The 26678-nt window shown below is 46.7% G+C and overlaps 1 protein-coding gene across 2 annotated transcripts in view; it reads right to left on the bottom strand.

Moving 5' to 3' along the window:
- Positions 1–26678, bottom strand: part of LOC126266886 (discoidin domain-containing receptor tyrosine kinase B-like) — a 358246-nt gene that overhangs the window by 143135 nt on the left and 188433 nt on the right. For both annotated transcript variants that reach the window (XM_049971552.1, XM_049971553.1), the window contains exon 4: positions 15286–15517. In XM_049971552.1, the coding sequence (XP_049827509.1) occupies positions 15286–15517 (232 nt within the window). The remainder of the gene's footprint in view (positions 1–15285; positions 15518–26678) is intronic.

Here is a 26678-nt window from a genome sequence, read left to right as displayed (position 1 = left end):
ACCTGATCCAGGACCCATTTCTACATCACCGACTTAGAGGCATTATGCTTCTGTACTTTCAGTATCAAGCTTTTCTGAGGTCGAAAGTTCTAAAGAAAATTCTACACAAATAAAAACAATATCACCCATGTTCACACAGGCCGCCTAAGTGTCGGCTTATCGAAATGCCTTCATTGGTTTGTGTAGGCTTCGACGATTTTGCTTCTGGAAATTTACGTATCTTTATTATTTCCTCACAAGATCACTATATCTTCAGTGTTTTAGATCTCATTACATTGCTCGTGTGTATTAGTCTACGATCAGCAATCATACATGCTTGACAGGCCATGCTGGTTCGTAACAATTCTGCAATTTGTACTCCATTTAATCTTCCCAGAATTTTTCCTCCAGCTTCCCAAAATAGTTTCTCCTGTAAGCATTTTAAAATTATTTCAAAATAATTCGCGTCACTTCCCTTCTTCTAAAATGTTGCATTATTTACCATTCAAACCGCATTACATTTTCATCTTCATCGCGTAGAATTTCAAGCATCACTTATCTCATATATTACTTGAATTTTCTTTTATGAAGTTGTGACGAGGCATAAAAACATTATCAACGTTGATTTCATAAATCTTCAAAGCACTAATTGGATTATTCTGTAGTTCTTAGAAACTCACAAGGATTCTATAGTCTGTATTTATATAAATGCCAATCAACACATATTACTAATATTTGCTAATGTTCTTTGTGCGAGTATTTTCCTACAATTCCCTCCTAAGCTTTCGTACTCTATGGCTTTTACTCAAAAAGTCTCTAGTAAACTTATTCTGTAAATTTCTGTTTCCAGTTTTCTCTGTGTTTCTTAACATTGAACCCTTGACTCGCGAAATGTAAGCTCTGCGCAGCCCTAGTCAGAAGTTTCTTAATGGAGGATTTGTGCACCTCAAAATATTTACACGGAAAGAAAATATTAAATTACCTTTGCTTACACGATATCCTGTATCGTTGTCGACTCATTCCGCTCCCTGCTGAACTGGGAGATCCAATGAACAATAAGTTAAAACACTTTAAAAAGAGTACTACAGAAAATTAAAACAATGTGCTAAAGAAAATGCTAGAAATGTTACACCACGAAAGATGTCAGTGGAAAATACATATTACTGGAAACAACATTTTGATGGGTCAGCCACTGTAGCAGTTAGAATCATTAACTACGGTTTTCCAGGAGCAGTACACGAAAAAAATGTCGGGTGTATAATGATTAAAATATCTCGCTTAACGAGAACGCTGAGTGAAGTAAGGACGTACAAACGAAAAGAATAATCCAGTATAAGAGGCAAAGCAGGTAGGAATCAGAGAATACAAATACTATCAGCGTTGACCATAATAACACAGGGACAGCTCCTTTTGTTACAGACTCAATTACTTCTTTTATGTTAGTTTTCGTGTAGCAACAAACGCCGATTTCCATAGTTATCGCACACATAAGGATCAACAAAATCAAACCACACCACACTCAAACAAAAGAGGCGTGACTTGCGTGTTATCAACAACAGTGGAAATTTGGAAAGCTGCGGTAAGGTCTTATGGGACCAAACTGCTGAGGTCATCGGTCCATAAGCGTACACACTACATAATCTAACTTACGCTAAGGACGACACACACATCCATGTCCGAGGGAGTACTCGAACCTCCGACGGGGGAGCCGCGCGGACCGTGACAAGCTGCCTGAGACCGCGCGGCAACCCAGCGTAGCCAACAACAGTGTCCCATACGTTTATCGAAACAGTCACATGGCTACTACCAACCTCTTTACCTTCTGCCTAAGATTAGTAACATTCAGTATAAGGAGAACACGGATTTTAGTGCTAAGGAGAAACTATTAAAACTCTCAGTGAGACCCACAACTAATCCTGTCCTGCTACAAAATGGCTCTGAGCACTATGGGACTTAACTTCTGAGGTCATCAGTCCTTCAGAAATTAGAACTATTTAAACCAAACTAACCTAAGGACATCACACACATCCATGCATGAGGCAGGATTCGAACCTCCGACCGAAGCGGTCTCGCGGTTCCAGACTGTAGAGCCTGGAACCACTCGGCCACCACGGCCGGCGTCCTGCCACATCAGTAACGTGTGTTAACAAATGTTACAAGAAAATTAGTAGAAAATTAAAAAGAAGACGAAGCCAGTAATGTACTTAAAATCCTAGAAACCATCTCCTACATCGATATCATGAGGAAATGGGGAGGACTTTGAACTTTGAGCCGTGCGTGGCTTTGTTCCCACCATCAGGTATTTTACACTCTGTTTTTAACGTACTTCCACCTCACTACGTTAATTTAAATTACTGCTGTCACTGAGTTGCTGCTTTGGCTGACCGTGAGCGGCGTTAGCAGCGCCTATCGATATATCCTCTTTCGTAGTATCTTTGCTCGACAGCTATTACTTCCCGGTCGTTGTCTGTCGTAAGTTGGCATAACGAATTACCTGCCAGTCGGGAGTTGCAGTGCGGCACTGGTGCAGTCGGGTTGGAGAAGCAGTGAGGTTTGCGTCGCCATGGCTCGCCCGACCATTACCGCCACGCATCCCTTAAGCCGGGCCACGGTCTCGGTGGATCGTCGGTTGCTTGTCCTACCGGACGACGCGTTTTCGTTCGCCGATCGTACATGAGTCGGCTGTGTGTGCGTGCGTGCTTAGTTACTGTTGTATCGTTCAGGTCTTCGAGCAATTGTTTGTCAGGTTGTGTGCGTAGTTCGCGTTAGTTCCACTGACTAAAATCGTTTTAAATGTTGTCGGCTTACTGCGTCTGAGAGGTCGGTCGTCTCACGGAAGACGTGTAACTGGTTATCTGAACGCTTCTGGCCCCCTTCGATTACCATCTTGTGGAACTTGAGTCGATCCTTTCCTAGTGCAGGGATGTCGTTTAGCCAGTGGGCGTGTTTCCTCTGCATGGTTGGGTCCGAGCCAGTATTTCCGCCGTCGAGTGTCTGGAAGTGAGTGGCGGACGCTCCAGCAGTGCAGTCGCGACGGACCAGCAGTGGCGGACGGATCAGCAGGCTGTCGGTCGGTTGGTGCGGACCAGGGAGGACACCTCCGTGTGGTGCAGTCGCCTGGGTCCGCTGCCGGTCACTGCGCATTGTCGCAGCGTGTGTGAAGCTGTCCGATCGCTACGAGGTTCCTGGTTCACCGACCGAGGACGTCGAAGTTGAGTGTATTTTTGACAGCTAGTACATACACCATTGTGGATTACCACGTTTGTAACCTTTTCTGTTGGATTTCTCATGTACGGATTGATGGGAAGCAAGTCGTTGTGTCGGTCGGTCCGTGGCTGTCCCCTGGTTGGATTCCGACGGATCAAGTGTAATTGGGCTCACCACCTGTTCCTCCTAAGTGAACGAGGGCAGACCGACCTCCCTGGAGGCTTCTGAGTGCCATCTGTGTTGAATTATCTGTTTTCAGCTACTTTAAAATTAAGGTTCATGGTTACTTTTTCCTTTTTTCTTAAAAATTTTGCAAAATTAATTCTCAGATTTATCTTTCAAGCTTAAACATTGATGCCTTCTGCCTTTAAAAGATTGTTGTAACATACTTTAAAATTTTGAAACTTATTTGTGGCCTGCAGTTGCAGCTGGATCTTGCATATGTATGTTTCATCTGCTCAGCCTTAAGGCTTTCCACGTAGCCGTATTACGTTCTTTTATTTTATTATATTTGCCTCTCTAATTGAATTTTAATCTTGTTGATTTTTAAGATTTCTTGTTTGGAGGGCTTCAGCCGTGAAAGAGTAGCATGCGGTAAAGGTCCGGCCATGTGCCGCTTTAGTTGTAAGGGTTATTAAATCACAATAAATGACTATTAGAAGGAGAAACTGACCTCAACCTTTGGCCCTTTCCGCAATCCTAATTACCTGTTCTGCCCATCGCATTTAGCGGGCGTATCATACTAAATATCTCTCTATTACCATAATGTACACATTTACGTGAATAGATCTATGAGACAACGAGGTTCCTGAAATCATGCAGAGTATCTTGGGCCGTAGTAAATTTCACTATTAATCTTAGTAAAAAGAGCCAATGAAGACACTGTTGGAATGCACAAACCATATCTTAACTTCCCATAGCGACATGCAATGAGGTGACAAAAGCCATGGGATACATCCTAAAATCGTGACGGACTTCATTTTTCCCGGCGGAGTAACATGGACTCAACAAGTCGTTGGAAGTCCACTGAGCCGGCCGCGGTGGTCTCGCGGTTCTAGGCGCGCAGTCCGGAACCGTGCGACTGCTACGGTCGCAGGTTCGAATCCTGCCTCGGGCATGGATGTGTGTGATGTCCTTAGGTTAGTTAGGTTTAAGTAGTTCTAAGTTCTAGGGGACTGATGACCAAAGCTGTTAAGTCCCATAGTGCTCAGAGCCATTTGAACCATTTTTGAAGTCCACTGCAGAAATTTTGAACCATGCTGCCTTTATAGCCATCCATAAATACGAACGTGGTGCCGGTGCAGTGTTTCGTGGACGAACTGAGCTCTCGATTATGTCCCATAAATGTTCTGCAGGATTCATGTTTGACGATTTGCGTACCCAAATCCTTCGCTTGAATTGTCCAGAATGTTCTTCAAACCAGATGCGAAGAACTGTGGCCCTGTGACAAGGTGCACTGTCTCCCCGTAAAAAAATCCGTCGTCGTTTGTGAACATGAAGTCCACGAATGGTTGCAAACGGTTTCCAGGTAGCCGAACCATTTCCAGTCAATGATGGGTTCAATTGGACCGGAGGACCGACTCCATTATATATAAGAACAGCCCAAACCACTATGTAGCCACTAGCAGATTATACAGTGCCTTGTTGACAACGTGGGTCCATGATTTCGTGGGGTCTGTGCAACACTCGAAATTGCCATCAGCTCTCATCAACTGAAACAGATACTCATCTGACCACGCCACAGTTTTTCATTCGTCTATAGTCAAACCGATATGGTCACGAGCCCAGGAAAGGCGCAACAGGCGATGTCGTGCTGTAAGCAAAGGCACTCGCGTCAGTCGTCTGCTGCCATAGTCCATTAATGCCAAATTTCATCGCATGTTCGAACAGATACGTTCGTCGTACGTCCCCAATTGATTTCTGCTGTTGTTTCACGCAGTATTGCTCCTCTCTTTGCACTGACACTTCTAAGCAAAAATTGCTGCTCTCTGTCGTTAAGTGAAGGCCTTCGGCTACTTTGCGTCCTTGGTGGTGAGAGGTAATGCCTGAAATATGGTATTCTCGGCACACTCTTGACACTGTGGATCTCGGAATATTGACTTTCGTAATGATTTCCGAAATGGGATGTCCCATGCCTGTGGCCCCAAATACGATTCGGAGGTCAAAGCGTGTTAGTTGTCGTCGTGCAACCATAATCATGTCGGACACCGTTTCACATGAATCATCTGTGTACAAATGACAGCTCTGTCAATCCACTGCCCTTTTATACGGTGTGTACGCGATACTATCATAATTTGTATATGTGCACGTCGCCATAGCATGATGTTTGTCACTTCATTGTATTTTCGGCCTTAAATGAACTGATTTGACGTATTTAAGAAAGCTCTGAGAAACTTAGATGAAGTATCTCCATGTGCAGTCACTTGGTTGTTCCAACTTAAAGAAACAATATGTAACTATATTAAACTACGGTACGCTACTGGAGTGTCATAGGACTTGACTGTCCACAACGAATGTAGGTGGCCTGTCGAACAACGTCGCAAAAAACCATGAGGCTGGTTGTGGATGGTACTGTTGCACATAGAAATGTCGCAATTGAAGGAAGAACTAGAGAGGATCAGTGCTTGGAGGAGGGAGTAGCAGGTATCCTACAACGTAAATAAAAGTAACGTACTACACATTAAAGTGTAGAGGGACCAAATATTACACAATTACACGATTTCAGAACATGCACTAGAAGCAGACACATCCTAACTGCTCCGCGAAACTTACGGAATACGTGGCGAAAGTACACCTCTGGCCATTAAAACTGCTATACCACGAAGATTACGTGCTACAGACGCGAAATTTAACCGACAGGAAGAAGATTCTGTGATGTGAAAATGACTAGCTTTTCAGAGCATTCACACAAGGTTGGCGCCGATGGCGATACCTACAAGGTACCGACATGAGGAAAGTTACCAACAAGATTTCTAACACACAAACAGCAGTTCACCGGCGTTGCCTGGAGAAACGTAGTTGTGATGCCTCGTGTAAGAAGGACAAATGCGTACGATCACGTTCCCGACTTTGATAAAGGTCGGATTGTAGCCTATCGCGATTGCGGTTTATCGTATCGCAAAATTGCTGCTCGCGTTGGTCGAGATCCAATGACTGTTAGCAGAATATGGAATCGGTGGGTTCAGGAGGGTAATACGGAACGCCGTGCTCGATCCCAAAGCCCTCGTATCACTAGCAGTCGAGATGACAGGCATCTTATCCGCATGGCTGAAACGGATCGTTCAGCCAAGTCTCGATCCCTGTCAACAGATGGGGACGTTTGCAAGACAACAACCATCTGCACCAACAGTTCGTCGACGTTTGCAGCAGCATGGACTATCAGCTCGCACACGATGGCTGCGGTTGCCCTTGACGTTGCATCACAGACGGGAACGCCTGCGATGGCGTACTGAACGACGAACCTGGGTGCACGAATGGCAAAACGTCATTTTTTCGGATGAACCCAGGTTCTGTTTACAGCATCATGATGGTCGCATTCGTGTTTGGCGACATCGCGGTGAACACGCATTCGAAGCGTGTGTTCGTCATCGCCATTCTGGCGTATCACCCGGCGTGATGGAATGGGGTGCCATTGGTTACACGTCTGAGTCACCTCTTGTTCGCATTGCCGGCACTTTGAACAGTGGACATTTCAGATATGTTGCGGCCCGTGGCTCTACCCTTCATTCGATCCCTGCGAAACCCTACATTTCAGCAGGATAATTCACGACAGCATGTTGCAGGTCCTGTACAGATCTTTCTAGATACAGAAAATGTTCGACTGCTGCCCTGGCCAGCATATTCTCCAGATCTCTCACAAATTGAAAACGTCTGGTCTATGGTGGCCAAGCAACTGTCTCGTCACAATACGCCAACCACTACTCTTGATGAACTGTGGTATCGTGTTGAAGCTGCATGCCCTGTTTGACTCAATGCCCAGGTGTATCAAGGCCGTTATTACGGCCAGAAGTGGTTGTTCTGGGTACTGTTTTCTCAGGATCTATGCATCCAAATTGCGTGAAAATGTAATCACGTGTCAGTTCTAGTGTAATACCTTTGTCCAATGAATACCCGTTTATCATCTTGGTGTAGCAAATTTAATGGCCATTAGTGTAACGTACTCGGTGAAAACGAATGAGTGCGGGAGCATACTGCCTGAGGTCTCCTAGTCGTGCACCGGGAGCTGGTTGTCACATGGCATGAGGTCAAATTGGGACCTGCAAGACGTGTCAGTTGAAGGAAAAGACAGTGTTATCAGCGTAATCAGCGAGCAGACACCGTGCACTGTGTTTGGTGTTGACCAGAGACCACATCTGGATGACATTATGCGGAGAAGAATTACTGGGACACTGGAATGAAGACCAAGTGTGACGTGTATAGCCCAAGGGTATGCATTGTTCATATGCACGGCGAGCGTTCTGGAAGGTACTGCTGGCAGAAGGAGAGGATGTGGTCTACCACGAGTAACTACGGCAACAGATAACCGCTACATTGGCAACAGGCAAGCAGGTACCCGCGTCAAACAGAGACTGTAACTGCGCAATTGTAACCACATTTAAAAGAACTACATGACACAAAATCTCACTCTCCACATGGACTGCCTGGGGGTAGTTTCTTTGCCCGACGGTCAGTACGTTTTGTTCCTTTGACACTCCCACATCGGGGGCACTATTTAAAGTGGTATCAAGGGCAGAAGGACAGGACCTGGAGAAGTGGGGTCTCGTGTTCTTCTCGGATGAAAGAAGATTGAATCTATTGATTCTGGACTTAACCTCACATGGTTAATAATGCGAAAACGCAATGCACGCGAGAATATCGTCGAATATGATAATTTTGTCGGTCCTTTTGTTTTGCATAATGTTGCATGGGCGTACTGATCTCCAAATCAGTGAACGAGATATGGGTACCGGGCAAAGATATTATGTTACTTTACACCTTCTCCGTGTGCGTCATTTCAGGTTCATTATTACGGATGACAAAGTGCGAGCGCATCGTACAAAAAAAAGGTTCAAATGGCTCTGAGGACTATGGGACTTAACTTCTGAGGTCATCAGTCTCCTAGAACGTAGAACTACTTAAACCTAACTAACCTAAGGGCATCACACTTATCCATACCCGAGGAAGGATTCGAGCCCGATGTTATTCAATCTGTATATGAGCAAGAAGTAAAGGTAACAAAAGAAAAATTCGAAGTAGGAATTAAAATTCATAGAGAAGAAATAAAAACTTTGAGGTTCGCCGATAACATTGTAATTCTGTCAGAGACAGCAAAGGACCTGGAAGAACCGCTGAACGGAATGGACAGCGGCTTGAAAGGAGGATATAATATGAACATCGACAAAAGCAAAACGCGGATAATGGAATGTAATCGACTTAAGTCGTGTGATGATGAGGGAATTAGATTAGGAAATGAGACACTTAAAGTAGTAAAGGAGTTTTGCAATTTGGGGAGCAAAACAACTGATGATGGTCGAAGTAGGGAGGATATACAATGTAAACTGGCAATGGCAAGGATAGCGTATCTGAAGAAGAAAAATTTGTTAACATGGAGTATAGATTTAAGTGTCAGGAGGTCTTTTCTGAAAGTATTTACATGGAGCGTAGCCATGTATGGAAGTGAAACATGGACGATAAATAGTTTTGACAAGAAGAGAATAGAAGCTTTCGAAATGTGGTGTTACAGAACAACACCGAAGATTAGATGGGTAGATCATATAACTAATGAGGAGGTATCGAACAGAATTGGGGAGAAGATGAGTAAATAGTTTGGACAAGAAGAGAATAGAAGCTTTCGAAATGTGGTGCTACAGAAGAATGCTGAAGATTAGACGGGTATGTCACATAACTAATGAGGAGGTATTGAATAGAATTGGAGAGAAGAGCAATTTGTGGCACAACTTGACTAGAAGAATTGATCGGTTGTTAGGAGATGTTCTGAGGCATCAAGGGATCATCAATTTAATATTGGAGGTCAGCGTGGAGGGTAAAAATCGTAGAGGGAGGCCAAGAGACGAACACACTATGCAGATTGAGAAAGATGTAGGTTGCAGTAGGTACTGGGAGATGAAGAAGCTGGCACAGGGTAGAGTAGCATGGAGAGCTGCATCGACCCATTCTCAGGAGACTAGTCAATAACAACAACAACAACAAACATGTGAAGAATCAAAAGACTGTGTGATATGCTAAAATGTGACAAAATATAGTAATGTAACAATAAAAATTCGGCAACAACAATCTTCAAATTTGTTTAGATCAATTTAACCAAGAAGACCTAAAATGTGAGAATTTGAGCTTCAAGAATCAGACTCCTAGAACTGTGGCCAACTCTACGTGAAAAGATAAGTAAACAAGAAAGTTTATTGTAATCTTCGATCCTCTGAAATCTTCATAAAAGACTAATGTAGAAAATAGCTGCAAGTAGGAAGGAGGGGGTAGATTACACCAAGCATGAAGGAGATATAGAAAGAGCAGCACGTTCCGTCACAGTTCTGTGTATAGTTCCAATTGTAGTACATGTACCGCCGAAGCGAGTACGTACATTTCTCACAACCATAGGTTTAAGCACAAGCGGCCAAAGACACTACTAGCCAGAGCATAGCCACTTATGATAAACTAACATACACCAACAAGCGACAAACGTCGGCAAGCCCCTGCGTATCAGCAACACTGACTTTTAGTTACCAGCTGCTACTAGAGCCGACCAACGGGCCACAGCAGGGACACGGACGAGCTCTTGCCCACTGACGCACAAACAATTCGCCAACATCACCCTACACTGTGCATCCGATATATGACCTATCGGGGACCAAAACCATGATAAACCTAACTATTGCAGGTTGCTGACGCTGAACGAGAGCTCAACACCGGCACCCAGCGGCAGCCGCCGAGCAACACCATCGCACAACGTCAAAAGTATCGACCTGCATGATACCCACTACTAACAAAGCCTACCCTTACACGACCTATCGCAGGCAGCAAGACATCCGCTACTGTTCTTACCTCCCGACCTAACTATCGCAGAGGTTTTTTTTCCCTCGTCTCTTGCCTTGACACTTTTTTTCCTCTGCCTTTCAAACCGTTACCCTTCGTTCGACTTCGACCCAACCTATCTCCAGATTAGAGCGTATTCATGGTTCACCTTAACCAGACGTACGCAAACATCGCAGTACCCACATCCTGCGACACCTCACTTTAGTGAATACTAACCCTTATGCAGAGATGGCAGTAGACCTTTAGAGTTGGCCATCATGCCGGTGTGGGCATGGAGGGGCTCAACCTCTGTTCTTTGTCACAATTAAGTTTAGTAAGCGCAAAAGCTTCGTGGAGGCGCCAATATAGCTCCAGTGACATACGCCACAAGAGAGGCGTTTTGTATAAAGTTGTGGTTTATGGTTAAAACTGCGATAGTGAATTTTCGTCAAGAGTTAGCACACGTATTACTTCCTCTATCCCGCGATAAGTTAGAATTATAATCGAGGTAACACGGAGACTTAGAAATAATCGTTATCTCGCTCATCATTGTCAGTGGAACAGGGAAGGGAGGGAGTACAGTGATGCACAAAACACCTTCCAACACAAGCAAAAACGTGTTTTGGAAAGTATAAACGTTAATGTATGCTGTCTGATAAGAAAAATACGGGCAGCTCTGTGTAACATGAAACTGAGCACTAGACGTTATGTTAAACGGACCCGCCGGTATAAAAGGAGGCGGGAAGTACTGTGCTGTCGGTATAGAAGCACAAACAGCAGCATGGGTCGCTCAGCAGAGCTCACTGATTTCGGACCTGGGCTAGTCATTGGGTGCCACGAGAGCAACATATCCGTCACGGACATTTCAGCCCTTCTTAAGCTGCCCTAGTCGACTGTTGCTGTTCAGATTGGGAAATGGAGACCTGAAACTACAGCAGGACTAGACAGACCTAATGTACTGACGGACAGGTACCATCGAGCACGGCCGAGGGTGGTTGTAAGGAGCTGCACGGAATCAGCGGAAGGAATCTCTCTTGAGTTGCAAACTACCGCCAGCAGTTCAGACTGCGCGTAAAGAGTTAAAAGGAATGGAGCCCAGTTGACGATCAGCTCTTCAGAAGCCAAACGTTTCTGCAGTCAATGCTAGGCGACGCTTGAGGCAGTGTGAAGAGTCACTGCACTGGACAGTGGATAACTGGAAACGGGTGGATGGAGGGAATGATCATGATATACCCTTTTGCGATCCGATAGAGCAGTTTGTGTTCCGTCAATGGCTGGAGAACGTTACTTGCAATCATGTATTGAGTGAAGTACGGAGGAGGTGACGTTAAGGTAAGGGAGTGTTTTTCGTGATTAGGGTGCTGTCTCCTTATTGCGCTTAAGAAAACCAGGGACGATGACTGATTGTAACAGTATGACAACGCATCCTATCTTAAAGCAGCATGTGTGTGTGGCACTCGTTTAAGGAGAAGACTATCGGTCCTGAAATTGACTGGCCTATCAGAAGCTCGACTTGAAACCAGTGGAATACATCACCGATGAATCAGAACGTAGACTTCGCTCCAGTCCAATATCACGACCTCCTCCAGTATCAGTTTTTCAGGAAGAATAGGCTGTCGTTCTTACACAGACTTTCAGGGACCCCACTGAAAGTGTTCACAGCACAATTGAGACCGTAATAATGCCGAACGGCGCACTTTTTTCTCACATAATTTAGCAGCAGCTGAAAGTAACGACACAGACTTAATGCCCTTATTCGATCTCACATATCCTGTAACTTTCCACAGTTGTTGGCAATTTTGTTATCGTATTTCGGTGCCATCTATCGAAACATTTACATACTTAGCATGCCTTTGCTACGCTAAATAGAACCGGCAATGCTAGAAACAAATAGGTACCTACAACACTATCAAAATATCAATACACACTGAAGAGCCACAGAAACTGGTACACCTGCTTAATATCGTGTGCGGCTCCTGCTAAGAAGCAGAAGTGCGGCAACACGACGTGACAGGGGCTTGAATGATACCCGAAGTATCGCTGGAGGTAACCGACACCGTGAATCCTGCAGGGCTGTCCGTAAATCCGTAAGAGTACGAGGGGGTGCGGATCTCTTCTGAACACCAAGTTGCAAAGCGTCCCAGATCTCCTCAACAATGCTCATGTCTGACGAGTTTTGTGGCCAGCGGAAGTATTTAAACTCAGAAGAGTGTTCCTGGTGCCACACTCTACTAATTCTGGAAGTGTGGGGTGTCGCATTGTACTGCCAAATTTGCCCAACTCCGTTGAAATGCACAATGGACATGAATGTATGCAGGTGATCAGGCAGGGTGCTTACGTATGTGCAGACTCGTATCTCGATGGATCAGGGCTCCAATATCACTGCAAGTACACACACCCCACCGCAGTATAGAGCCTCAATCAGCTTGAACAGTCCCCTGCTGACATGCAGGATCCATTTATTCGTGTGATTGTCTCCACGTTCATCCGTTCGACACAATTTGATACGAGTCTCGTCCGACCAGACAACATATATCAAGTCATCAACAGTCCAATATCAACGGTTCCAGGCGAGGCGTAAAGCTTTGTGTCGATCAGTCATCAAACGGCAGTCATCAAGGGTATACGAGGGGGCCTTTCGCTCCGAAAGCCCATATCGATGATGTTCCGTTGAATGGTTCGTACGCTGACATTTTCTGATGGCCCAGCATTGACATCTGCACCAATTTGCGGAAGGCTTGCACTTCTGTCACGTTGGACGATTCTTTGCAGTCGTCGTTAGTCCCGTTCTTGCAGTATCTTTTTCCAGCCGCAGCGATGTCGGAGATATGGTGTCTTATCGGATGTCTGATATTCAGGGTACACTCGTGAAATGTTCGTACGGGTAAATCCCAACGTCATCGCTATCTCGGAGATGATGCGTCGTATCGCTCGTGCGGCGACTATAACAACACGTTCAAACTCACTTAAATCTTGATAACATGCCATTGTAGTACCAGTACCCTGTTTGACAACTTCGCCAGGCAGTTGTTGTCTTATATATGAGTTACCGACCGCAGCGCCGTATTCTACCTGTATTTGAATACCCATGCCTGTACGACGTTCTTTGCCGCTTCAGTGTAATACGCAGGTTAATGGAGCATGCAAGCATAACAGACAGATGTAGTGACAGAAATGCGAGAATGAATCAGCAGTCACTGTGCGGATTACCTTTCATTGTAAAAGAAGATGCACACTGAGACATGTACTACATAAAGCGAACCTGTATTTCAAGGCGGAGCCTTGAGGCTAGGTGCTACCTGTTTCCAAAACATCACTCGATATTAAGTGACATTGAATCATTGTGTAAATCTGAATGGCAAATATTCAAGTAGCACTCCGTCTTCAGGTCACAAGTGGCCCATCGGGACCATCCGACCGCCGTGTCATCCTCAGTTGAGGATGCGGATAGGAGGGGCGTGTGGTCAGCACACCGCTCTCCCGGTCGTTGCGATGGTTCGGTCGAGTAGCTCCTCAACTGGCATCACGAGGCTGAGTGCACCCCGAAAAATGGCAACAGTGCATGGCGGCTGGATGGTCACCCATCCAAGTGCCAGCCACGCCCGACAGGGCTTAACTTCGGTGATCTCACGGGAACCGGTGTATCCACTGCGGCAAGGCCGTTGCCCAAATATTCAAATAGTACCTAGTAATTTGATTTGGTAATATGCCTCAGAGTCACGCCTGGTGAAGGTATAGTGTAATGTGCACGTAGTGGGCGCTTGGTCTGTGGCAGCGGTGTGGGTGGTTAGTGAGACAGGCAGACACAGGCAGAGGCGGGCGGCAGCCGGAGTGAGGCCGCTCCGCTGAGTCAGCGTCTGGCGGGACTGAGGCTCGGCTCGGCCCTCGGGTGGAGTGGAGCTCGTGAGTGGCCGGGACCCACTCCCCTGTGTGCCGCCGATAAAGGAAGGAAAGGATGGCACGGGGCGGCAGGGCGCACCGGGAAAGCAAAGGGCAGCGGCCCATCGATCTCCCGCCCTACGCCGTCCCAGTCACCAAAAAACTCTGCCAGCCCGCTGCCCAAACCCCCAGCCATCGAGACCGTCCCAGCGCGTGTTCTGCAACTTCCTATGGTGCTCACTGGCCGCGCGGGCGCGAATAACAACAACACACACACACACACACACACACACACACACACAACACACACACACACACACACACACACACACACACACACAAGCGCGCGCGCGTACAACATGCTCGCGGAGACACATACATGCAGTCACCAGTGGCGTTCCACATAGTAATTCTTTCAACCAAAACACAGCATGAACTGTTGATCCGGCACCCAGCTACTTTTCACTGACTGGGCACTTCGCGTTTGGCTCATTCAAAAGCTCAGACTCCCTCCCTCCTCCCCACTCTTTAAAAAAAAAACAGAATTTTGTACTTTATATACAACTTTGTTAACATATACTTCCTTTGTGAGGTTACCTTCCATTAGGAACGTAGTTGCATTCAGCAACTGTGACCTGATCTATAAATGACAGAGCACAGCAATCAGTCGTCATTTTTCGCCGGTTTTATTTGGCAAATCCAGATTTTGGCTAGTGCCTAGCTATTATCAGTGCACTACTTTGTAGTCTCAATGCATGTTAGTTCCCTGTTGCTGGGTCGTCAGTCACTGTTCTTTGAATACTACTCGACTGCATTGATATTGGATCGGCACTACCCGAAATCTGGTTTTGTCAATAAAACTGCGAAAAACGGCGACTGATTGCTGTTCTCTACCATTTATAAATACACTTCCTGTGACGCATGTGTGCCGCATACATACTACCTGTTCTCACTCGGGATGTGGTTTTTACCTCTTCCTCGTGTGAATACCTATTCAAAGATCATACCGTGTACCCTTTACGAAGAAACTGGCTAGTTTTGCCAATATTGGGAACCCCAATCGAACACGCTACCATTGCTTTGCAAACCATCTTGATCCTCAAGCTGAAACTCATTCTGCCCTGTTATAATTTAGGGACAGTATCAGAACGTTTTGTTGGGTGCACGGGCTATGTAGAAAGCCTGTTGAGGGCAGGGGTGTTGCGTACGCACCTCCCGGCCCTTGGAGTCGCGGTAGCGGACCCACTTGCCCAGCTTGGGCCGCCAGTACTCGAGCATGTAGGCCTCGGCGAACTCCTGTCCCTGGCCGTTGCCGAAGCGGCCCTGCGTCTCGGCGGCGGTGACGAGGTGCACCTGCCGCAGGTCCACCTCCAGCCACTCCTTCGGCTCCATCGTCGCCTGCTGCTTGGGGCACCACGCGCCTCCCTGCCGCTCCGTGCGGACCCTGCCAACAGTACAAGTAAACCACTAGTCTCTTCACCAGATGTATTTCTCTGTTTGATAAGCGTCTTTGGAATCTGTGTGAGATCCACAGGAGATAGGTAAGATAATGTGAACAGTGGCAGCAATGGGATGGATGTGTTTGACGGTCAACAACGCAAGTAAGGCACGTGTCGCACTGTACTGTGCGCCTTCAGTAAGGATTAGGCATCAGCGCAGGTTGTTTACGAGTAGTGCGCACTTGGTATTTGCGTTCAGAGGCCGAGGTCGACGTGCAGTGAAACACCTAACATACAAAGAGGGCATTTTTGGAGGGGGCCGATTGGCTAGAAAGACGTCATCGTGTAAACGTAATAGTGGGCGCAAATCAAAACTAAGTGGCATAGACTGTAGTACGCTAAGGCGAATTGTGTCAAAACAACACAAAACTACGCAGATAACGTGACTGCTGAGCTCAACAGCCACCTTCGAGACCCCGTATCTATCGACACTGTCCGCTGAGAACTTCATAAAGCGAATACTGGTGGACGACCTTTTATACCGAAACCATTACTGACGGCAACCAACGCAGCGAAGAGTAAAACATGGTATGAGGAGCATAAATCCTGGACGGCTGATCATTGGAAACACGTCGTAATTTTTCCAACATCGGGTCTGGTTTACGTCAGGATTCAGGATATTGCCAAAAGCAGCCGACAGTCCTAACCGCTTCATTCCAACGGTTAATCATGGAGGTGGATGTGTGATGGTGGGGGCAGCTATCCCATGGTACTCTGCTGATCCCACCATTATTCTCAAACGTCGTGTTACAGCCAACGATTATGCGAACATTTTAGGTGGTCAGGTGCACCACATGATTCAAACGTTGTTCCTCGACACTGATGCCTTAGTTCAGGAAGATAGTGCACCCATTCAGACAGCCAGGACAGTACAACCGTGGTATGATTAGCATGCAACTGAATTGCAGAGTCTTCCCTGGCCAGCACAGTCCACGGACTTAAAAATTATTGAATCTTTGTGGGCGCTATTGGAGCTCAGACACCGGAGCAGATTACTCCGGAGCACATTTCCGTCTCCCTCGCCAATACAGTAGTTAGAGGAGGTTCTGATCAAAGTGTGGCATAAAATTCCACTGGAGATTATACAATCACTATATGGCAGTATTCCAAGAAGAATCGCTGCTGTATTTCGGGAAAATGGGGTTCCATCCCCTGATTAATAAAAAATATTGTTCAAATGGTCCTGAGAACTATGGGACTTAACATGAGGTCATCAGTCCCCTAGTCTTAGAACTACTTAAACCTAACTAACCTAAGGGGGGGGGGGGGGGGTGGGCTCCATGTGGCTACCTAGTCGTACAGCGACCGTAAACCATAAAATTACCAAGTATGCAGCAACCAGTCGCAAAAATATGATTTGCGACTGGTTGCTACATATTTGGTAATTTTAACCTAAGGACATCACACACATACATGCCCGAGGCAGGATTCGAACCTGCGACCGTAGCGGTCGCGAGGTTCCAAACTGAAGCGCCTATAACCGCTCGGCCACACCCGCCGGCCTTTATTAATAAACCATTCCCAGATAAGTACACGTGTTCACATTATTTGCCTATCCCCTGTATGTTAGGTTAAAGCAAAACGTAATACAATTTTTGGTTGCAACAGGGGAACATCACAAAACAGTATCTGTAATTACCACCCCAGTGCGGATGAAGCTCGATTCCAGTTTGAAAATTCCGCGCTGCCACAACGTCGATCACGGACAAGAAAAGGTCACCCGTTTTGAATGCGGGCGTCTGTTTGTTGTTGTTCTCATGTAGTTATTTATGAAGACGGAAAAAATCGAGATTCGAGTTGTGATTAAGTACTTCACACAGACAGGTATGAAAGCAAAGGTAATTTCAAGCAGGTTTTCAGAACACGTTTTGTGCTGGCGTACGCCTTTGCCAGAACACCGGTCGGCGCTACGAAACTGTATCTCACGCGCTGAACTAGGCGCAAGACCAAGACCCCCCCCCCCCCTTCCTCCCCCGCGCTACGCACCGATAACGGCGCCTGACCAGCGTGCATATTGCCTGCCGCCGCCGACGGAGCTGTCTGAATTTCTGAATCTCAGTACCTCAGTACGTCGCATCGGGGCTCAGTTCGCACCTCACTGTGCTCTGGTCTTCCACAGTGATAATCGTCACCTCGTACCTTAGCTAGCTGTGAGGGAACGGTAGTCATTGTATATAGCTGGATATGAACACGGACAAGATTGAAGAAGTATTACATGTTATTAATTGCTGTTAATCACAGAACTTCAGATTGGCCATAATCGAAGTTAAGTAATCAATTGGTTCCTGCAATACAGTATATCTTAAGCACGTGTGCAGTTTGTGTTGTAGTGAGAGGACACCGGCCACCCAGCTTTCATACCACCCTCTCCTCATCCAGTCAGCGAGCACGAAACGTTGCCGGCCACGGTGGCCGTGTGATTCTAGGCGCTTCAGTCCGGAACCGCGAGACTGCTACGGTCTCAGGTTCGAATCCTGCCTCGGGCATGGATGTGTGTGATGTCCTTAAGTTAGTTAGGTTTAAGTAGTTCTAAGTTCTAGGCGACTGATGATCTCAGATGTAAAGTCCCATAGTGCTCAGAGCCATTTGAACCATTTTGAACAATGAAACGTTACAAGAGGGCGCAGCCACAACACACTTGAGGACTTCCTCCTTCATATTCAACTGTTGCCATGGGGACAAACGAGCTTCACTTTGGATGGGACTGCTGAGATGGCGATCCGCCTAGTGGTCGGCGAAGATATGCCACTGCCTCAGAAGTTATTGCAAAAGTGTATAAAATGGTCATCCGAGATTGCCGACTGAAAGTGCGGGAACTGCTGAAGTTATATTAACGTCATCTGAACGGGTATGTATCATTTTAACAGTGGAATTGGATATGAGACAACTATCTGCTACATGGGTGTCGAGATTCTTACCAGAGGATGCGACACGTGTCAGAATGCAAATGTCCGAATAACGTTTAGCCTGTTTTCAGGCGTCCAACAAGATTTTTGCCCCGTTTTGTAACCACAGATGAAACTAGAGTCCACTGATGCACCCCAGAGGCACAGCAACCGTCAAAGCGGTGGTGACGTATTGATGCAGCGCCGCCAAAGAAAACAAGGGCAATTCTCTTGTAGAAAAGAGCATACTGTCGGTTTTCTGGCGGGGATTCTGTTGATAGATTGTTATCGTGTGTGCGAAATCTTATGGGACTTAACTGCTAAGGTCATCAGTCTCTAAGCTTAAACAATACTTAACCTAAATTACCCAAAGGACAAACACACACACCCATGCCCGAGGGAGGACACAAACCTCTTCCGGGACCAGCCGAGATTATTATCCCACTGGTCAAACAATTACGGGATATTACCACGATAACTTCCTGGACCAAGTACAGCAAAAGTCACGTCCAAGATGGGCAGCTTTGGCAAGGAAGAACAACGCGCGCCCCTACACACATGTGTCGTTACAATGCCAAAAATACGTGGACTAAGATACGAATGGTTGTCACATCTACATGTTTTGGCTGATTTGGCTTCATTAAGCTTCCATCTCTTCCCCAAGCTGAAAAGTTTGTGCACTGGTCGGAGATTCCATTCAAACTAAAAAGTGACAACCGAAGTTGAGGCATATTTTGCAGGTCTGGAGTAATCTGATTTTCTGAATTGGATTAAGGCACTGTAAAATCGCTCGACCAGTGCATGACGGTACACGGAGAATACACTGAAAAATACGAAAGTTTCGGTCAGGAAATTTGCTTCCTTCTATTCCACTCCGAATACTAATAAATCAGTCCCATATTGGGATCGTTACGTACTTTCACATCTCAAGAAATCAGCAGGTCTGGGAATTTAAGAAGTCTTCAAATCAGATTTCTATATTATCCACCCCACCGAAGAAATTCTATCGAAGTCTGCTATATACGCAACAGTAAATGAGGAAATCTAAGAAATGAGGAGGGAGAAGAAGGTGTAATTATGTCCCAAAAGCCCTCCTGCACAGCTACTCGTAATTTGGTTGTGTTGGTACCATACTGTTGTGCAATTATTGAGATGAAGAAATGCGTAATATAGTTCCTTTCCGATTCTCTTTTTTTGCTGTCACATTATGAATGAGCTATTCACAAGAAACGTCAGCGCGTACGGTTAGATGTCTTCGGAGTAACGATTTGTCCATCAAAAGCTAAACGTGTTTTACGGTTGCCGAGACTGTGCATTTTTAAAACTCTGACAAAGTGCAGGGTGACGGTCACTACTACAACAAACATAACGATATATCGATTCAAGTAATAAATTGAAGACTTGTCGAAGAATAGTGTCTCTCTACCCTCCCATTCGCCCTTCGTTATTTAAAACTTTTCTGTACAAGAAGAGCACATGCTTCAGTAAATAATTTTATATATATTCTGAGCAGTAATAAGTATTAATGACCACTCGATTAGATACAACACTTTTTATGAAAGCAATTCTAATAAATTTCAAAAAACTCCAGGTCAATACTACTAATAGAAAAGGAACAACAGTAGTTGAAAATTTTACAATAGTGGTACAAACAATGTGAAATTAAATAATAAGCAAAAAAGTATTTCATATATACTTTATTTAGATTTATCTCATGCATAAGACGATGGTCAATTTGAAATTCCGTCTAAGAGAGACTCGCCCTTCAGAATATACATTTCACTTTGCCGAAAAATCAATTTCGTCTCATACAAAAGTGATGCGCCATTTATGGCATTACGAATCAGTGTATGATACTGACAAATTTTGAAACTGTTACTACTATTTTATATGCTCTTTAACATCCTACATTGTAACGTAAGAGCATTTCCTCAGAATTTGACTTTTCTTTTCAATATGTCTTCACGAGGAAATAAAAATGGCAACAGTAAGCGGTCGACTGGCTGCACTACTTACTGTTGCGAAACTTAGAACATTTGTTCCGGTTAATAGCAAGCTGGGTTAACATGTGTAGAGCATATCAAATCGCCAATTAGTTGCATTTCCCTGTCTCACACTGGAAATCTCTTACTGAACTCAGTCCTGCACCCCTTGTTGCTCGCTGCTATCAACGCTTCTCGCAGATGACGAGTGCTGGTTCTGAAACCACGACATTCGTGCATAAACGGCTATTTTTTTACCCCGTTTCTGACGTAACACCAATCCAATACAGTACGTATACATTTCCACCGTACCACTGCAAGTAATTATCCTAAACATTTCTAGGTTTATATTGAACCACACGCTTTTTTATTTCATAGGATTTACTGTAGTTTTAACTAGTTTTCGAGCCACCGCAGGTTCATGTGTGTGTGTGCGTGTGTGTGTGTGTGTGGTTTGAGGTTTTCGGGCGCTAAACATCGTGGTCATCAGCGCCCAAACGCATCGAAACAGGAACACATGCGGTGAAGGGACGAAGACGGACAGCGAACAAGGACAACGGCTAAAAGACACAGACCTGACGCAGTTCCAAATCTTTACACACAGAGGCAAATCAAGAGGAAAAGAAACGCACTAAAAAAGGAAAGGAATCACAAGGAAAAGAGAACAGAAATTGAAGTGAAACAAGTGGGTAATCGAGACTGGCGGACATCTTACCTAAAACCTGGGTGAGCCAGTCCTCTCCCTAAAATCCGAGGCAACAAATTGGACAGGACACAAACCTTAAGACCTTAACCACAGTCGTTGCGTCGTCTTGAAAAATAGAGGCCAAATCCGGTGGCAAGGAAGACACCGCCCTCTGGTCAGGGAATAATGGACAGTCAAGTAAAATGTGGCGGACAGTAATCTGGACGCCACAAGCACTGCAGATTGGGGGGTCCTCCCGCCGGAGTACAAAACCGTGCGTTAAGGGACTGTGCCCGATGCGGAGGCGAGTGAGGAGAACCTCATCCGTCCTGCATGACTGGTAGGACGAACGCCATGGCCGCGTGGTAGCCTTGACCAAACGCAGATTATTTTCACCGTCTGCCAGCCACTCCTCTTCCCACGAAAACGCAAAAGGGAGGTAACAGCATGGAGGGGGACGGCACATTCAACAACTTGAGGAAGGGAACATGCATCTTTGGCAGCCACATCCGCCAGTACGCTTCCCCTAAAACCCACGTGCCCCGGTACCCAGCAGAAGGAAACCTCCTTCCCCTGCCGTTGCAGGTGGAGTAGGGCATCATGGATGTTCTGTACGACCGTATCCGCTGGGTACAAGTGTTGTATGGTCTGAAGGTCACAGATGAGAAACTTAAGACTGGGAAAACATCTCAGCTGCTCCAATGCCCGCAATATCGCAAACAATTCGGCATCAAAGATGGTAAACGCCGCAGGAAGCCGTAACTTGACGACTCGATCAGGGAAAACAACAGCACAACCAACAGCGTCCTCCTGTTTAGAGCCATCCGTAAATACTGGTACAAGGTCGGGATGTTGATTTAAAATATCTTAAAATAAGGAGGTAAAAACAAACGCAGGAGTGCAGCTCCTCCGGTACTCTGACAAGTCTAAAATGACGCTAGGCCTCTGGAGCAACCAGGGAGGCAGGCGGATAAAACCCTGGAGTTAGGGTGCCACATGCTCCACACCAAGGGAATCAAGCAAATGCTTGGCACGAATCCTAAATGGTCTCGTTGCCCTGGGACGACTGGAAAAGAGACGTTCCATAGGCGGTCGGGCAACAGTAGGGTACGCAGGGGAGATAGGACAGGCAAGGAATTGACACACCCGACGCACCATGAGGAGTTTCCGCCGGATGGCGAGCGGCGGTTCCCCTGCCTCAGCACACAGGCTGGGGATGGGACTGGTACGAAAGGCACCAGTGGCCAGCCTGATACCCTCATGGTGTACTGCATCAAGGATCTTCAGATAAGAAGGCCTTGCTGACCCATACACGGTGCAAGCATAGTCAAGACGCGATCGAACGAAAGCCCTATAAAACTGCAGCAGACGCGCCCGATCTGCTCCCCAGGACCGATGGCTCAGACACTTCAAAATATTCAGTGCCTTCAGGGCCCACAGCTTGAGGTCTTTGAGGCAACCACGACAACTTGGAATCAAAAGTGAGGCCCAGGAACCTCATAGTGTCTCTAAAAGGAAGAATGGTGTCCCTCAGACGCAATTCAGGGGAGGAAAAAGCACGTAGAGAACGATTAAAATGAACACACACACATTTGTTTGCAGAAAAGGTAAAACCCGTCTTCGCAGTCCATGGTTCTAATCGCTTTATCGTAAGCTGCAGCTGCCGACTAGCAGTGACAAGACTGGAGGAAGAACAAAAAACAGCAAAATCGTCCACAAACAAGAAGCACTGGGCAGGACTCCGCATAGTGGACGTGATACTGTTAATGGCGACGGCAAAGAGGGTGACACTTAAAACGCTTCTCTGAGGAACACCATTCTCCTGCACGTACAAATCAGATGCCACATTACCGACCCGATATCGAAAGAGGCGGCGGGAAAGAAAGGACCGAATGAAGATGGGGAGATGGCCACGAAAGCCCCACTGATGGAGTTGATTGAGGATAAGGCGGCGCCAAGTAGTGTCATACGCCTTATTAATCTCAAAGAATACACCTAGACAATGCTGATTACGTAGGAAGGCCTGCTGGATGGCCGCCTCAAGCAGGGTCAAGTTGTCTATAGTTGATCGACATCTCCGAAAGCCACACTGAGAGTGGCGAAGGAGCTGCCTGGTACCGAGCAGCAAAACCAGGCGATGGTTGACCATGCGTTCCAACGTCTTCCCGACACAGCTCGTCAAAGCAATACTCCGATAACTACTGGGATGTATTCGGTTCTTCCCCGGTTTGAGGAGGGGAATCAAAATCACCTCCCTCCACGAGTCAGGGAACGTGCCGGATGACCATATCATATTAAAACAATTCAGGAGAACTTCCTTGGATGGCAGCAACAAGTGCTGCAGCATGCTGTACAGGATTTGATCATCACCTGGTGCAGTATCATGAGCCACAGACAGCGCCGAATCCAGTTCCCACATTGTGAAGGGGCAGTTGTAGGATTCAGAATTTGGAGGCCGGAATTACAAGTGATCCCTCTCGATGGCAGTGCGGTAGCGGCAGAAATCTGGATCACAATTAATAGTGGCAGTAGATTCGGCAAAATGCATGGCCAGTGTCTGGGCAATGTCACTCGGCGCCGTGAGTAGACAACCCTGATGCAGGAATGCCGTGACAAGTAATTGGCTGCGTTTCCCGGAAATCCTCCTGATGGCTTCCCATACTTTCGTAGAACTAGTGGAGCGGGAGATAGAGTTCAAGAACGATTGCCATGACTTTCGTTTGCTCTCTTTAATCACTCGCCGCGCCTTGGCCCTTGCTACCCGAAAGGCCGCAAGATTGTCAGCTGAGGGAAGGCACTTGAAGCGGCGCAGAGCTGCACAGCCGGCTCGAATGGCTGAGCGGCACTCAGTGGTCCACCAAGAAACAGGACGCCTCTTGGGATGACCGGATGACCGTGGGATCGACAATTCAGCAGCATGGGACATCACGGCTGTAACATGGTCGACCCATTCGTGGACGCTGGCACGGTGTTCCAAATGGCTGAAAAGTGTCCAGTCAGCTCTGCAGACGTGCCACCTGGGCGGCACTGTTATTGCCAGAACCTCATCCAGGAGGCGAATCCAAAGGGGAAAGTGGTCACTAGAATAGAGGTCAGCGGCAACCTCCCACAGAGCAGAATCCGCGAGTGTTGGAGAGCAAAAGGAAAGGTCAATAGCTGACGACGACCCAGAAGCAGTACAGAAATGAGTGGCAGCACCAGAGTTGAGGATGCACAGTTCTTCGGATGCTTTCCAGAATGCGACCCCTGGGGCAAGTAGTCGTAGAGCCCCATAATATGAGCATTGAAGTACCCCAAAAGGAGAAATGGGCGGGGGAGTTGGATAATAAGGTCTGTGAGAGCCTCAGAGTCTATTGCATCTTGAGGTGGTAAGTAAACGGAACACATTGTGAGCTTTCGCCCCACAAGAAGGTCAACTGCAACTGCTTGCAAGTCCGTAACGGGAGGGAGCTCAGATGAGTGGTGCATGTCACGGACAAAAACCGCAACACCACCCTTTGCCCTTTCCCCCATCAGATCATCTTTTCCATACACTGTATAGCCCCGTAAAGAAGCAGCATTAGTGGTCCGAAAATGTGGCTACCCCATTGCACCCCAACGTAGTATGCCAAAAGCGCTGACATTTAAAACAGCGCATTGGGTTGGGGAAATATGGCCGTACTGGCAAACGTAAGAAACCCGCTTTAACATGCTCTGGGAGTCTCAGGCAATTGAACGTGAGAATAAACGAGTTGGATTTGGCTAGGTCCCCATCGGCTCGTTTCATAATATGCTGCATGTCGACAATACCTTTGTCAGCCCACTCAAATTTCAACTCGTCTTTGGGGATATCCACCAAGTCTCTACATGTCACAACACCCTTACTATAGTTCAAAGTGGAGTGGAGCTCGGTCTCGATAGCGTACTCTCCGAGACAGGTTGCTTTCCGAAGAGAAGTGACTTGACGGGAACTAGAAGTTTCAACTAACAGAGTCCCATTGCGCAGTCGCTTCACAGATTTCAGTGCTCCTGCAACTCCCTCAAGACCCTTGTGGATGTAAATGGGAGAAACTCTCTCAAAGCTACCTTCCTTCCGTTTGACAATCAAAAACACAATCTGGTTATCAGCATGTGCTCTGTTACGATAGTCTGATAAATCTCTAGTAACACCAGGCGCTGGAGGCCTCGCAGCACGAAGTACTTTTTCGATGGGGTGTGTTTTCCTACCAGTGGCCCACCCAATCCTCTGGTAGGGGGAAATGTGGAGGTCGAAGGGTCCATTGTGGTCCCACGAGCAGCTAGGGAACTAACAGTCCGCTCAGACAGAGCCCCGCGTGCCTGAGTAAGCCTTATACAACTGGGGTGCGGCAGGTGCCCCAGAGGTTGCCCGCTTGCGACTGTTACACCCCAACAGCCATGCATCTTATAGGCGCGCAGCACACCGTAAGATTGAGGGTTTTTTATAGAGTTTTACCTTCCTCGCAATCCAGGCGGTCAAGTCAAGATTACCATTCCACGCTGCACACAACATTCCACCGCCGCGCTATGCGGTGGTCGCTGAAGCATGTCCGAGGGGTTACGGTGACAGGAGACTGGCGGCGCTGACCAGTCCCCAGCTCAGGATCCCGGGGTCGCCAAGCCCGTACTCAGCAAATGAATGCTGAGCCCCTGGGGGAGGGGGGGGTGGGTGGGGGGAGGCAGGCTCATTATCAGATGGAGGTATTACAGGAAATTATTCTGTGGACCTCGTGCAGCTAGACGCTAGCGTAGAAGTGATTGCATTGTCTCGTGGTGCCCATGGCAAATCAATTCCAATAACATACATTTCTATGCACCAAGAATTGCATGGCGACTACTTTGAACGTTGTGTACAATTCTGCCACTGGGAAAAAGAGAAATTAAGGTACAATGACACTTTTTTTTTCCACGCGTTCTATTTAGCGACAAAGCGTCATTCACCAACAGCTGTAACGTTAACTGGCATAATATGCACTATCGGGCAACGGAAAGTCCACGATGGTTGCGACCAGTGCAACATCAGCGACCTTGGCGGGTTAATGTATGGTACGGCATTATGGGAGGAAGGATAACTGGCCCCCATTTTAGAGACGGCAATCTAAAAGGTGCAATGTATGCTTATTTCCTATGTAATGTTCTAGCGATGTTACTACAAGTAGTGTCACTGCATGACAGAATGGCGATGTACTTCCAACATGATGGAAGTCCTGCACATAGCTCGCGTGCGGTTGAAGCGGTATTGAATATCATATTTGATGACAGGTGGATTGGTCGTCGAACCACGTTCACCGGATGTGAAGTCCCCGGATTTCTTTCTGTGGGGAAAGTTGAAGGATATTTGCTACCGTGATCCACCGACCACGCCTGAAAACATGCGTCAGCGCATTGTGAATGCATGTGCGAACATTACGGAAGGAGAACTACTCGCTGTTGAGAGGAATGTCGTTACACGGATTGCCAAATGCATTGAGGTTGACAAGCATCATTTTGAGCATTTATTGCATTAATGTGGCATTTGCAGGTAATCACGCTGTAACAGCGTGCATTCTCAGAAATA

The sequence above is a fragment of the Schistocerca gregaria genome, chromosome 4 (assembly GCF_023897955.1).
Source record: "Schistocerca gregaria isolate iqSchGreg1 chromosome 4, iqSchGreg1.2, whole genome shotgun sequence".
NCBI lineage: Eukaryota > Metazoa > Arthropoda > Insecta > Orthoptera > Acrididae > Schistocerca > Schistocerca gregaria.
Note: the sequence above shows the minus strand (reverse complement) of the source record. Positions and strands in the feature narration are given on the sequence as shown.